Source organism: Aptenodytes forsteri, unplaced genomic scaffold (assembly GCF_000699145.1).
Source record: "Aptenodytes forsteri isolate BGI_AS27 unplaced genomic scaffold, ASM69914v1 Scaffold171, whole genome shotgun sequence".
Taxonomy (NCBI): domain Eukaryota; kingdom Metazoa; phylum Chordata; class Aves; order Sphenisciformes; family Spheniscidae; genus Aptenodytes; species Aptenodytes forsteri.
The window spans coordinates 2,989,888-3,006,055 of NW_008794211.1; the positions used below are offsets into that span (position 1 = coordinate 2,989,888).

Here is a 16,168-nt window from a genome sequence, read left to right on the forward strand (position 1 = left end):
CAAGTTGCGGCAGGGGAGGTTTAGATTGGATGTGAGGAAAAATTTCTTTACTGAAAGAGTGGTGAAACATTGGAAGAGGCTGCCCAGGGAAGTGGTGGAGTCCCCATCCCTGGAGGTATTTAAAGACGAGTAGATGAGGTGCTTAGGGACATGGTGGTGTTGGGTCGATGGTTGGACTGGATGATCTTAGAGGTCTTTTCCAACCTTAATGATTCTATGATTCCACGACATCACTGAAAAGAGCTTCCACTCCTGCTCAGGTCTGGCTGGGGAAGAGCAAGACTTTTTCTGAGGCACTATTGCTGTACTTGCAGAGCTGAATCAGTTCATTAGATTTCAAGAACAGTCCAACTAAACTAAAACTACAATTTTGTGTTTATACTCTTAAACAGAGAGTTCACACACTTCCAAAGCATAGGTGGTCCTAATATTTTTCTACTGTATGTGTGGAAGTCTCCAAGTCTCCGGAAAATTCAGGCCAGCCACCTTCTCCCTTTCATTCCATTTTCGTTTCAATCTTATTGACTATGGAACATACAGTAGCAGTCATTAAGCTACATTTCACAGTTTATGGTTTTAATGGTTTTGCAACATTAGATGCACAACACATTTTCAAGCATCAAAAACTAGGCTTTGCTATCTAACATTTCATAAAGATAATAAAAGTTAATGAGTGCTCATGATCTATGATCTGACAAGACATCTGTTCTGTTCTTTCCGAGATAAAACACTCACCCTGCCTTGTTCTGGCACAGTGGGAGAGAACAAACATAAACCAATTAATCATCCTAAACTATAAGCTATATTAAGTTATAGTTTCTCAACAGGCTTTTCATACCCCATTGCTAATAGGGCACAGGTGTCCTAAAAACAGTCTTTCAATGCAATAATTAAATCCTGCTAACTTCACATGGTCAGCTGCAGCAGACAGTACTGTTTACCATTTCAGCAGGAAAAAAAAAACTGCTCAAAATGAGCAATAACAAGGTTGCTATTTACCAAGAGTTCAGTATCAAGAGTTCTATTCCCATTTTCTACATGTTTTCATCATGCTTTTTTATTACAGGAGTATTTTAACAAAATTTCATTCTGACCTATCAAGGGAGTATTTGGTACAAATATTACAAGAAATACTACAAATACTTCATGCGGGACACAACTAACATCAGTGTGGGGAAGGAAGGAGTAATCTGCTTCTGAACCATTTGTGAGGCTGTAACAGGGAGATCTGTCATAGGGAACTGTTGAGAACATTGAAATTCTGCGCTCCGTTACATTTCAAAACCAGTTGCCGACCATTTTAGGAATACTGTTTGAGACCATATTCAGCTTGTTGATACCTATGTCACCTACAGTATAATAAAGAAAGTATAAGTGCAAAAAAGAATCTGATTCTTTTTTCCCCTTCACTCAGCGTTATGGTATGACATGTTTTGGACACTACGCAGGAGTACGCAAGGTTTCCATTTCCTGCAAACCGCTGTATCTTACCATGAAACAGAACATGTGAAATGAAAGAAGGAAAAAACAAAATCACAGATTGTGTGGTCGTAAATGAACAACAGTATTTACAGTAAAACCCTCGGATAAAGATAAAATCCCAGTTTACATGCAGAAAACAGAAATACATAATTCCTGACAAATACCTTGTATTGCTCAAAACACTGTCTTGCAATCAATCTACCTTGCAGAGGCACACCAAGCAATAAGCTCTATAGCCAGGGACCCAAGCACCGCCCAATTGTGCAGAAAAGCAAAGTATTTTTGCTAACTGAAGAATCCAGGATAACTGGGATTTAACTCAGCTAAACCCCCCACAGCCTCAAACATCTAACCTATCTACATAGTCTAAGCTTCCTAGAGCATGCCAGACAAGAACAGCACTTCTCCACTGACTGAAGCAGTAGTTTAACCAGCTTTCACCGGATTGTTCTGCTGGAAAAGTCTGCTCTTTCCGCTAACTAACAGCGGTATTCTGCTATAAGATGCAGTCACAAACACTGCATAAGAATTTAAACGAACATTTATGCATACGTGTGCACAAACAGAACTGGAAGAGAAATAAAGCTAGGAAGTCTATGTATAAAGCTTAGCCCAAAGGAAAATTACTGTGGCACCACTGAATCAGATGGTCCACAGATTTCTCTCTCACACCCCCAGAGAGGTTGTGTATGCTTCAGATTAAAATAAATGAAATCTGAAAAAAACAGCACCAAGTAAGCAGCCTAGACAGATCAGCTGGTGAACAAAGGCTACACGTGTATTAGCACTTAATGTAGGAAAACATGAATGGATTAGTAGCAAACAGTTTGTGCTGAGGACCTGAACCTTAAAATTTACGTGTTTGGGGGGTTCACTATGCCTGAACTCATTTACTAACTCTTCAGATCAGTTAGGTCTTGCAGACATAATTAGATGTTCATCTGTTAGCATTTGGCACATTTTTGGATCATGTTTTTCTGTTTAGTTTCACCTGGAGAGAATCCAGTTTGCATTCTCTGCAGCAAAAGCATGATAAGCAGGGATGACCCGATTAATTTAAAGAAGAAAAAACAAACCAAACAAACAAAACCACCACTCCTAGCCTGAATCAAAACAATAATGTAGACCTACCCTAGGGTCCCTAAAAAGCAGTTATGCAAATGTATCATCTACCCCAACATGTCCAGCTACTTATCATCAAAAACACATGCTGATGAGCCATTGCTATGTATTTTTTACATATTGAGTAATATAGTCTAATTTTATACAAATTTTGACATGAGATTCTATTATAGTCTTGCCAGTTAACCTCAGTAAGCTCAAGTTCCTTCCTTGTGCATTTGCTTATGTCCATCCATCGCTTTGACTATGCCTTCTCAAATGCTGCTTCCATGACAATTTAAATTATAGTAAGATGAATAAAATCCTGGGGGAAAAAAAAAAAGGATAAACCACCCACAAAGATACACAAACTTGTCACATTCAGATTCTGTTTAAAATACTAAAATTTAATAATACCTTTTGAACATACAATTATGTCAAGGAAAGAGTAAAGGCATTCAAACAAATGGATATAGATCTTATAGTATTTACAAATTCTAAACTGCAACTTGACTATAAAGTCACAAATACTTTAAGTATTTAGTAGAATAGAGTGTAAATTCTAATATAAATTAGATATTAACTTCATCTGTTATTTTTTCCAGTGAAAACAGACTTATCTTTACATACTATATACATTCAAATACTAAAAAGTTATAAAATTTTATTTGTTACTATGCAAAGAAATGGAAAATACATTAGATCTGTCTTACTGTACAATATCCAAATCGAACTTTCTATAGTGCTCTCTGCAAAAATAAACGGCACTTCCACATGCAACAAGGCATAAAGTACAAGTCTGTCCATTAGCAGTATGCCATCTGAGTACAAAGTAAACTAACACACAAATGTTATTCAACCATATAGTTGAAAATCAAAAGTAAACTGTGGAAAGAGATTCTGACAAACTTTCTGATTCAGACTGAAGTAATAATGAAAAGCATGTAAACTGATTTCCATACAGATCTGTCGTTTTAAAAAATGAAAATACAGCATACTGAGAAGTTTGTTGTGACGGTATCAAAGCTACTTTGACAACACATAATGGAGGAAAAGCCGATGATCCTGTACGAATTCTGAAGCCCAGCCCTGCCGATGGGCTGCAGTGTCTAAGCTGCTTTTCTATTGACAGTTTCCAAAATTACTTCTGCCACTCTGAATTGCACATCAGTAGTCAGATGAGTTTTCTAGACTTCATTATGCCATCGTGTAACCATAGCTTCCACAGTGCAATGCCACAAGAAGCCTGTCCTTAAGGATTTCTTTACTTGGGTATTCAGGTAACTTGAGCATGTTGATACTGAAAAGAAAAGAGCCACATCACAGTTCGGCAAGAAACCCAACGGTAAAGTTTTCTGAATGAAAACCCTGAAGATGTCACATTTATGGAAGAAAACAAACCTATGCTGCATTATAGTACTACTGAGCATTCAAATATATTACAGGAAATTAAGGGTTTTTTTCACTTTGTAATATTTGTAATACAATAATTTACCTTTAATATTCCCCTATTAATCCCACTGCCTTTAGTAAAGCAAAATGACGTAGTAAACAGTGAGCAAACATAAAGTAACATCATCTGGGTTAAAACCCACCACTTTCATGTTGGATAGTGAATACTCCACAAACTGCCTAAATTTTTTTTTTTTGGCCTTTTAATCAAAATAGTCAAAAGAACTGTACTTTTGCTGTGACTGACATGAAAAAGCCCTGGGTTTAAGACACTTCAATGAGACTAGTTAACATACCATGTGCTTGATGTTGGTAAAAGATTTGCAGTATATGGCACAGCAGCAATTGTAAAATTTTGCAATCCACTGCCACCCATTATATGGGCAAAGCCACCATGAGGCACCCTGGAACTAAGAAAATTCACAGAAATTAGACCATTACAACAATGTCATAAGCCAAAAGATATAATCTATACCCTGCAAATACCTCCTACTGCTAGTAATTAGACAGTTACTAACACTTTTATCAAGGTTCCCCCTTTCTTACCCATATCAAAATTCTCATTGTGTAAATGCTTTTAATTACAATATTGAGTTACGCATTTGTCCATTTACATTAGGCATCAAATTGTTTGAATGATATTTCAGAGAATTGTGTTTGCAAAGAGGACTCATTTCTACAACCAGTTTTATAACAGAACGTTATCTCAGTTTAGGCAGACATCTATGGTTATTTATATTTACAGTTTAAGAAACGCATCATAAAAAAGTTTATTCTCTGATTACTAACCATGGGACAATTGACCAAAGTGTTCTTGACATGTCTTTTCATTTACTACTTCAGACCAAATATTTCAAGTAACTAATAAAACCACTACATCAGTCACACTATCGCCCAGTGACAACCTATGACAAAACCAGAACACACTAAAAAAATCACGAGCATCTTCAGGAATGCATTCTCACTTAACCATATTACTCAGTTTTTTTCCTTTTACCAATATATTACTCAAAGATTACTGAAGGCGTAAATGGACAATAGCCCTGGAGTCTTCAGAGTCCCTCCCTATAATTTTAAAGTAACACAGACAAATAGAATAAAATTCAGATATTTTTATAACATCAACTTAAGTTGGAATGCATTACAAGGTAACATGTTGTTAGCACAGCCCTCACACTAAAAAAGAAAAAGTAAAAAAAAAAAAACAACTATGATGAAAGGACAAGGACTAAAGAAGTTGAATGTGAGCCAGCAATGCATCCTTGCATCAAAGGCGGCCAGCAGCCTCTTGAGCTGCATCAGGAAGAATGTCACCAGCAGGTTGAGGGAGGTGATCCTTTCCCTGTACTCAGTGAGAAACATCTGGAGTCCAGCTCCAAGCTCCCCACTACAGGAGGGACAGGGACATATTGCAGCAAGTTGAGCAAAGGGCCACAAAGATGATAAGGGATTGGAGCACCCTACACAGGAGGAGAGCGAGCTGGGACTGCTCAGCCTGGAGAAGAGAAGGCTCAGAGGAATCTGACCAATGTATATAATTGCCTGAAGGGAGGAACAAATAAGATGGAGCACAAGTCTCAAGATGAAGCACCCAGTGATGCCCAGTGACGGGACAAGAGGCAATGGGCACAAATTGAAATCCAGGAAATTCCATTTAAACATGAAAAGAACTTTTTTACTGTGTGGTGGTCAAACACTGGAACAAGTTGCCCAGAGAAGCTGAGGGGTCAGCACCCCTGGAGACAGTCAAAACCTGACTGGACAAGACCTTGAGCATCCAGCTTTAGCTGACCCTGATCTGAGCATGGGTCAATCTCTAGAGGTCCCTTCCAACCTCAGCTATTCTGCGATTTTGTAGCTAGCAAATAAACAATCTGATAAAACAAAACAAACCTTCTATAAAATACGTAACAGCTGTTAGAATTTTGGATTACAGGTACTTACATTAAAAACAATGCTCTCATGTTCACAAAAATCAAAGTGACTGTAAAAAACCAGGAGCAAGAATGGAAAAGAAGAATGAAGTAGAATTTCCACTCACAGTAAAACTACTTGGCAGAAACACTGAAGAGTAAAAGTTGCCACTGCCAAATATTAAGGAGCTAGGACAGATGTCACAGTAATACTTTCTAAACATACCTTTAAGAGTATCCAACACATAAATCTGTATCAGCTAGCTTAATGACAGCAACATTGGGCATATGGTTCTAGCACTGGTATATAAGGCAACCACTATGGAGGGAAGTACTGATTATTTGCAGCATACTATTTCTGACATACAAACGGAATTGTGCTCACAGCCACGCTTCAGAACAGCTGTAAAGATTTTACAGCGGTATTCTTTTATACCATGGTTTTGGCTCGCATTTCTAATACAGTGCTGCCTCCCCTGCAGTGACTTTTTTTTTTTCCTTCCGATGAACCAAGAAAATTCCATATTCAAATCAGAAATAAAACACAGACCTAACTGTTGAAAATTTCTCCAGCCCACTATTAGCTAAAAGTTTTTACAATTTAACTTAACTTATTAAAATGTTTTTCATACAACAGCTCAAAATCGTACAGTATGATCAGGGCTTTGAACATTTAAAAGTAACAGATGGCTGCCAACTTATGCCTCCAAGAATTACTTTTCTTTCTAAGCAAAACACAGCCAATGTAGTAAAGAAAGCCTTCCAAATATGTGCAAATAAGATCACAAGATCTTACCTCTCTTACTGCATGTGCAAATAGATTTCAGCAAGAGCAACAATATGATTTCATAGCTTTGGAAACTTCAACACTATTAAAATGTTTACATTTACATCTGAATTCTAACTTTTCTACCTATTTTTCCACTTACAGATTTTGCATAAATTTACTTGAAATGAAAACAGTGTAGAAGAGAAAGTCAGTTCCCGTATGTTTTGTTTTACTTTTAAAAGTACTCATATATATATGTATCTATCTCACATTTATCAAATATGCTGAATTTCCCTTAAAATAGCATATAGCTTATTACTCAACAGAAACTACAGTCCCCTAAGAAGTTAAACGGCAATCCTGATACCTGTAGAATACCAATAAAGTAAGAAAACTTATCATAAGCTGTCAACAATTCCCTCCAACTGTTAACTAAAAACCTGATCAAAAGTTGGCAATGGATAATTAACAATAATTTAGGCAAATACTATTATAAACACCAAACAGATCAAGGTGGAGGGGAGGGGAGTAAAAGCATGTGGAATTGGCAATACCATCTCAAGCAGCTGTCAGCAGAGAAAAAGTAGGTGGTGCACAAGTAAACTTTCAGATCCCCAACACACAGAATCTGCCGTTCAAACATTGCTCACGACAATTACTTTACTGTTAAAAGGTGTCTCAAAATTGGTATTAATGAGGAATGCAATCGTATCTCCACTGAAACTACCAAAGCAAGACTTCATTACATTGAAGAGAAAATGGTGTAAGAATGGGGGAGGAAGACAAAAGGTGAAGTTTAGGAAATATTTAGAGATGTCAGAGAAACACCAAAGACATACTCATAATTTTATTTAATTTGCTAAATCTAATCAAAGACTATGAAATTAAAAGACAGAATAGTATCACTTCACACACACAAAAAAAAATGAAGTGAATATGCAGAAGAGATTAAAGGGAAATGGAAAAAAACAATGAAAATTTTGAATGCAGCCTGCCAACCCGTACACACAGAAACAAAATTCTTCACTAAGGAAATGTGACGCCTTAGGTATACTTTTAGTGCACAATTTTACATAAGATACTGGCCTGTACTAGACTAACTGGTGTTTTAGCTCACAGACAACTCGGCATCTAGATCTTCCATGCCCAGAAACTAGGACTGTCTGGGGATTTATGTGCAAAAATGCCAGCTGCATACCACTTAATAGTGGTAACTTTCAAAGGTTAAATTTTTATGGAAAAATATACTTATTACATTTCAATCACTGAAGAAAAAACACAATGGGTTCCTACTAGCTGATACAGAAAAAAACTAAGCAATTTGTTTTTAAATTCCAGCCCAGAGTTCTTAAAAGACATACCAAAAATTTCTTTCCTACTAACAAGAAATGGATAAGAACAAGTCAGTATGGGATTTGTGACCAAAATGAATGGTGTTCAAGCACGTATTAATCAGACAACATAATTGTTTACTTGATGGAAAGCATCCCTTAGAATCCAGTAGATTATTCCAAATGTCATGAGAATAGTGAATGCCACTTCAGTATCATTTAGAATGTTTTAAGAAGCATTTGAAACATGACCTTACATCTTAAAAGATCCTTATTTGCCGTCTAAATTTAGAAATGGACTAGTCCACTAAAAATGAAAGACCAGCAGCTGGTGTGCAACAGATGTGCAGTTAGAACTGCAGGAATCATTTCTGCAGAGGACAAAAAGAAAAGATTGATACGCACAGAACTAGCTTCTTAAATTGTCTGTAATCCCTAAAAACAATGAAATTCATAATAAATCAAGTGAAACTAATAGAATTTTAAGACCGTGGCATTTGATGATACATCCGTGACTGAAATTCCTTGGTATAAAAGACAAGGTTTGATGATCTTAATTTGTATTTTACCATTGCTTAACCACAAAATTTATAAAGAGGTCAACTACTCTACTAATCCTAGAATATGAAGGGAATATCAAATTAAGAAGATGGTGTGATCTCTACCTGCCACCAGAAAAAGACACGGATTACACAGCTCAGGTGCCACATGCATATCTATGGATCCACTTTGTAAAATGTCTGTATATACAAACTCGGCAGCTCATGGAGGCATTTACTGCTCAAAACCTTCTCCCACTGCCCCCAAACCATAAAGGAAATAAGTGGCTTTCCCTGAAGAACAACTAGAATTTAGGACCAAAATCCTATATAAAGCAAACACAGTCTCACATAAGGTTACATCTTCACTTGATCTTGACACACTGCACTAATGTTAAATTCAACTCAGCTTTAGGAGAAGGATGTTCTGTTTACACTTACTGAAGTGATACCTAGTTATCTCATATATTAAAGCCTATATTGATTACTGGAGAAGCCAAGAGCCACATAAATATGCAACAGGAAGAAGAATATAAAGCACAGTTAAATTCACTACTGCCTGGTGAAAAATTGCCTGGGACAGCAACAAAGGCCTCCTGCACAGTAGTCAAGTATAATAAATAAGTAATCAATCATTTTGCTGGCGATAACAGGCAGCAAAAGTATTAACACACACTTTGTCTACTTTGATCAACATATAGAACACCGAAGTATACAAAACAGTTTCTAGTTAGGTGATCTTGTATGGTAATCTGAACTCTCTTGACTTATTTGAGAGTATCCAGACAATACATTTGTTGTTACAGAAGAGTTTCTCACCTGCCAGTAACGAACTGTAATAGTAATACTCTCTCTTCCTGAGTTAGTTCTTCCACAACATCCCAGAACCACTAAACGAAAAATAAGTTAGTTTGTATTTTCCATTAAATACTTGCAGTACTTTAAAAGATAATGGTAAAACAATAAATGGAATACTTGTGTGTTTGTTACTTAAGTGATGGAAGTTTTCATATGAAATTCATACATAACTAAGTCACTTAATATAGGAAGAGAGTATAAAAAACCTCCACAAATTTCAGCTAAAACAAGCTTCCATAAACACACACAGAGAATGACAACAACAACAGCAGCACCTTTTTTTGGATTAAAATGCAGTAGTCTACATTATTAAAAAAATAATTTTACCTGAATAACTTGGTCTCCTCTCTCATAGCCACTGGTGTATTCTGTATTTTTTAACCAATCATTCACATCAAATGACAACAACAACAGCACCACCTTTTTTTGGATTAAAATGCAGTAGTCTACGTTATTAAAAAAATAATTTTACCTGAATAACTTGGTCTCCTCTCTCATAGCCACTGGTGTATTCTGTATTTTTTAACCAATCATTCACATCAATTTCTGGCATACCAGACAACAAAAGCTCCTTCAGAAGAAGCACACAGATTGTGATTAGTCCTCCTGACTAACCATTAATTTCAAGTGTTTATGCTATTTTAAAAAGTAATGCTTTAAGAAGTATAAAAATTGCAGTGCTTTTTCTGTTTAGTTGCAACCTTATGGAACCTATGATTTTTAATACAAGAAGATTCTTGAATTCAGGTACCTTCATATGATCTGTTTAATTTAAGCACATAGTATCAAGAGATAGAAATTATTGCCAAAGAACCTAAAAGAAAAAAGCTCTGAGTTTTGGCATGAATTGAGACAAAACTTGAGGTGCATTGGTTACAGAAGATCAAACCACCACAAAAACTTAATGGAATTTGATTCTGTGACTCAGAAAAAGTAATAGACAGCATATCCTTACTTTTAAAGAACTTCTGTCCTCCTGAAAGAAAATATGAAAAGGCTTAAATGCCACAACACCCTGATTCCATTTTGAAATTACAATTTAAGGCATTTATCACTGGCACCTGAAGTTATCACATTCCAGGAAGATGGTCATTCTAAGTAATTAGGACAAGCAGGAATACACGTAGTGAGATCCTCACTGATAGATGCCCAGGAAGCAAAACCAAAGTGAAAGATACAAAGCATTTATTTTGTGGGTACTGAGCTTTACTTCTACATCATTACACTACTGATGAAGTATGCTGAACAAAGAATTTTAAAAAGTATAGGCATTTCTGCTTACCAGTTCATATTCATCAAAAAGCTGGATCAAAGATGGTGGAATGAACATATGGAAGCCTTGTAAAAAGGCATTTATCTGAGGCTGAATGGCTCTTGTCATTCTAAGCTCTGTGACAAGCTGGACATACTCAGCCTGCAGCAGAGAAAGTGACATTAAGACATACAATAGCAAAAATACACAGTGCTCACACAAACTCACACACACAAATGCAGTCCTCAATACATTATAAATCTCATCTACTGTAAGATGTTAAGACTCCCTATGCATTTTTCACACACAGAAGCAACCCAAAATAATTCAGAAGGCCCTTCAGAGTTCAGAGCCCCTTCTGCTCTTCCCCTTTCCTTCCTTCCAAAGACAATTCCCAAACAGAAATGTTTAAATATTAACACAAACCAATCAAAAAACAGGGACTTGGACTAAGATAAAGGAAGTAAATAAAACTTAATTTGTCATGCCTGCATCCAACGCAACCACCATTGCGATCATCTAAGGACATGAAGATGTCCCTGCCCACGGCAGGGGGGTTGGACTAGATGACCTTTAGAGGTCCCTTCCAACCCAAACTATTCTATGATTCTATGATAAACAAGGCAATGATCGTAAAGAAAAGTATTCTATTAAGCAAACTGACATAACTCAGGAAAAAGGGTAAACTTCTGAAGGAATATTTGTGAGCCAAAAAGTTTTCTTGCTTTCCCCCTATCTCTGGAAGTCTAACAGAATATATTACTTATCCCTGAAAGCTTTGTTGTCTTAATAACAATTTCAATTTTTAAGAAAGTCTTGAAAGTCTCCTCAGTTTTTAAAAAGGAAAAAAAGACAGAAAAGCATTTATACCATAACCATGTGAATAGACAATATCATAGTTTGCATGCTTCAGAGATCTGGGGGGGTCCATCCCCTTTAAAAGATGCTAGTTAGAAGAGGAATCCACCAGAACATTGCTTTTGTTGAAAACACAAAAACCTAGGAGGCGGTTAATGGAGGAAGGTTTTTCAGAATGAGACAGACAAAAGTGCCTACATTAAAGCTGTATAAACATGTCTCATCTACCCTGACAAGACTACGCAAGTCTGAAAGTTTCTTTACTCAAGAAAAGAGATTTCTACTTGAGAACAAAATTAATTCCTAGATTATTTAAGGTACTCGGTTTCAAAGTAATATTTTGACTTCCTAATCATGACTTTTAATAATGAAATCATGAAACATACCTCCCAATTAAACCATCTCAACTATCACCTTCCTTCAAAAGACAATAATCTTACAGAAATACTACCTTGATTTTTAATTTTAAAAAACATTAACCTAAACTTTTAGGTTCTGAACCTACACAAAAGCAACCAAGCATTCTTTCTTTCCTCCCTTTCTGAAAAACAGAATGAAGTATGAAGCATTTCAAAACAGAAGAATATTCTTCAAAGGCAATTCCTTTCATTACAGACGTATAGAGGCGTTGTCATTTGCTTTGCAGTTGGAAGATATTTTTAAATGTGTTACCACCATTGTATTAGAGTGAGAAGACAATTAATTTGTGAAGTGCTCTGAAGAGGAACATTACCTAAGCATATCTTCAACTGCAGAGCTGTTCCCAAAAATCCAGTTTCAATCTAGTAATCTCCCTAGGTTGCTTCTGCTGTCAGTGGAACTAAAGACACATCCCTTCTCTAAGGAATCAGAGGGGTAGCCAAAGGAGATTAACTGCCCTAGACAAAAGTCAGCCTCTGTGAATACATCTTAGGAGCTCTAGGAAGAAATCAGAAACTTTAGCAATATCAGGATTAGCAGTAGTGTTAACACTGGTCTTTAATGATCAGAAATACTTGTTTGACATCTCGTAAGTTCCTGTTACGTAAGTTAGGCTATTCAGAAAACAGGGTTGTAGAAAGAAAAATGACAATATTATTTAAAAAAATCTATTAAAAAAAACAACAAACTTATTTTCTGCATTACAAAAATATTTACATCAAACACTCATTATGAGAGAAAACAGTTGCTGAGCTTTAGGTGTAACAAGAAATGTTTTAAATAGCCTGGAACAGCCGAGTATCCTGACTATCAGCACTGGCACATGCTGAAAGACCTGTACCACAGAATTTACATAATATATGCCAGTAAAAAAAACGGTCAATTTGTTTTTCCCTCTGTTCACTTCATTTACATTTTATTCCCTCTCAGAAGCCTTAGGAGCACATTACAAAACAGAAATACCTACATAATTTCAGATCTATATATGCATTCCTACATAGTGCATAAAACGTACAATCCAGCCTTCTTTTAAGAGGGGAAATTTGATTGAACACACATGAGACAGGCATCACAAATATGATGACAAAGTCTGGTCTGTGTGAGGGGTTGTTCTGTATTTTCCTTTGAGGTAAATCAAGCAGAGATCACGCTTCCCTGATTTCACAACCCCATAGACTGCAAGACGAGGATCAATGTTCATTATGATGTTCAGATTCGGAGCGCAGCTCCATTCCAAAGCTGGTTGAAAAAAATATGTAACTTTTTACTGCCAAACAGCACAGCCAGCTCACAGACAGACAAGTCCTGGGAGGACAGAGAAAGCCATAGGATTGTGGAGTTTTGCACCATTTTTTAAAACAGCATACGGTCAAATTTTGTCTAGCTTTAATTTTATTTTTTCCTAAAAAGTTAGTAGAAAGCTGCAAAAAATATACACAGCAAAGAACAAAGAGAAATGCATAGCACAGACACAGGAAAAAGCCTGACTTCTCCCTTTGAAGTCTCTCCATTACCATGACAAAAGGCAGTTGAACCACTACTATAATCATACTTCAGTTGGAGCTACATGGACACTCCAATTGCAAGACTGGAACATTTGCATCGTATGGACCCACAACCATTCACCTATTACACAGTTGATGTAGAAAAAGAAGATTCCCTCGCTCAAAGAAAACAACTTTTTACAAACAGCTATTACTACCGCTCCTCAATGGGGCATTTACTCTCTTTTGTTTTGATTTTCAATAAGAGGGAGATGGATTGTTTGGGTGATTGGGGCGGGGGGAGGCACTGTTTTTGGCATGGGGTTTTTTGTGGGTTTGTTGGTTTGGTTGTGGGGTTTTTTAAGGAATAAAGATTCACTCAATTTTATGTAAAAAAATGCTATCCTTTGAACAGGTAATCTGCTAGTGTGCATACACAGCAAATTCCTTTAGAAGCTGAATTTTCTTCTCCCAGAGGAAAAGCAAATACAGTGAGTTTTAAACAGTGATCTTTTTTTCTGCCTTTTCCTGAGGAATAAAAGAAAGCTCTCTCTTGTAGGTAAAAAAGATGTTTTATAAAGCAAAGTAGACACTTTCCTGTTTAACCTGTTCAAACTGCTAAGCTAAAACATACTGCAAAACCACATCACATTAAAGAAATTCGGGAAAATCCCCAAATGCCACTAAAACACAGATCTACAATTTTCAACAAATTTGGTTCACCAGTGTCAAAAAAAATCAGTGAACAAGAGACAGTGCCATCTTACAAATGTTCGTTGACTTCACATTTTGCAGCTTCAAATTCAAAAAATCAATTAATATTAACAGTTTCAAAGCTACCACACAACAGTCATCTGTTCCTTACCACCTTTCAAATAAAAGCTACACGAACTCCTGTCCCCTCCCTGCCACAGCTGAAGAAGGCTGATGAGCTAGAATGGATGCATCCGTTCTACACATGTTCAGTCACCCTTTTTAGTCTGTGCCCCAAGTCAGAAGTTCACAGGGCAATGTAAACTACTAAAGACTGAGGGTATCCTTGTGTGGGCAAACTTCTAATTTCATGCTAACTGATAACAGTTTTTAAATAGTTGTCATGAAACCACAATTTATGTCAAGTACATCTATTTTATATAGAGAGAAGCTAAGACTGCCCAGAAACAAGAATCAACATCCTTGCTTTCTCTGATAGGTAATAAAGAAACCAATCATCCGCTGCCTTCACAATTAGACTTGTTTTACCATGTGTATTCCTTCATGAATGACTATATTGCAGGAAACAGTGCAGAATAAGGCTAATAATACGTATTCCTGTTATTGGAATGACACTCTGCATTAATGAAAATGAGGATTAATCATACAAGAACCCAGTGCCAATTGCTCCAACCCAAACTAAAGTTTTGTTAGAACAAATGCTGACACCAAGTGGCCATTTACCAATACAGCAGCTGTCTACGTGACTCGTAGAGCTGAATGAATACTGTGCACACAAAGCAAGTTAGGCTAGCTCAACACAAATGAAAATCAAAACAAAGACATAAGGATCAAAAGAGTCAGTGATAGAAAAAATTGCAGGTCTACCCATGACACTTCTGCAGTTACTCAAAACTATCTAGTGGGTAACTGCAGAATTCTATTAGACCGATGTCTATCTTCATTTCTAGATCATTTTTTAAATCTGGCTGCATTTTTCCATATTCGTTTTTGAACTAATGCTGCAGGGAACTCAGGGACTTTCCAAGCTGTTACTACTAAAGTAAATTAAAAAGGTAGATTATTTCCATACACACCAAGTGACTTGCAAATGGCTGAAAAAGCTTGACACAGTGAAAGGCTGCAGGAATTATCTCTGTTACTGTAGAGCAATCCAGTGCCACAGACTGCCCTAGCAGGCAGCACACTTTGCAACATTACCTACAATTTTACTTTTAGCAATTGCTACTGGTTTACCTTCCTGGTATATATAGCCATGACTTAACTTTAGGAATATTTGTAACTTTTAAAATAAACACTTCATTTAAAGTTGATCCTATTTTCTTTCCAAAAGTTCTGTCAGAAAGAAGAACCTCAAACCTGAACACTCGGAGATTTTAAATAGTACTATTTCTATCATATGCTAAGCTAGAAAAAAGGGGGAAGAGTGTTGACAACTTTTTTATTTTGTGTATTTCCTTCAAAACGGGTATACCATTTATGCTTCCAGTTATTCAGAAAGTCAGTCCAATTGCTTTTCCTCTCTCAACTTCTGACTAAACCTGTATACTCACCTTGTTTTCCTGTGTTACAAGTATACTTGCACCCCCTGGCTTCAGTGGCACTTCTTCCATTGCTCCAAACACATCAGTCTCAACAGAGAAGGTCAGCTCTAAACCCAGATCACTGATATCATTATCTAAAATCCACTGCAAGTTCTTTGCATACTCTGGATCAATAGATGCTACATCCTGATAATTTACAGGTATACCTAGAAAAAACAAAGAGACAAAACCCCTCAAATAAATAGGATAAAGCAAAAAGGGTTCTAACTTAATATATGGTAGAAGATTGCCCTCTAGAGAGAAACCAGAATAATGCAGTAATAGGAAAAGGGAAAAAGGGATTCACCTTTTCTACATAACTTTTAGAAACCCAAATATCATATTTTTCTATACAATATCATCTTTTCCCAAAAAAAATTATTTAGAATTGGGGGGGGGGAAGACAACTTTT

The 16,168-nt window shown here is 36.5% G+C and overlaps 1 protein-coding gene across 2 annotated transcripts in view; it reads right to left on the minus strand.

Annotated features, from left to right (window-relative positions):
- Positions 1-2,969: 2,969 nt before the first annotated feature.
- Positions 2,970-16,168, minus strand: part of HACE1 (HECT domain and ankyrin repeat containing E3 ubiquitin protein ligase 1) — a 52,970-nt gene continuing 39,771 nt past the window's right edge. The window contains exons 18-23 of one of the 2 annotated variants that reach the window (XM_009285021.1): positions 15,727-15,923; positions 10,728-10,859; positions 9,918-10,016; positions 9,407-9,477; positions 4,332-4,445; positions 2,970-3,883 (exon numbers count right to left, since the gene is read on the minus strand). In XM_009285021.1, coding sequence (XP_009283296.1) covers positions 3,781-3,883; positions 4,332-4,445; positions 9,407-9,477; positions 9,918-10,016; positions 10,728-10,859; positions 15,727-15,923 — 716 coding nt within the window. In that variant the 3' untranslated portion in view covers positions 2,970-3,780. The remainder of the gene's footprint in view (positions 3,884-4,331; positions 4,446-9,406; positions 9,478-9,917; positions 10,017-10,727; positions 10,860-15,726; positions 15,924-16,168) is intronic. The other variant, XM_019473546.1, reaches the window with a different exon arrangement.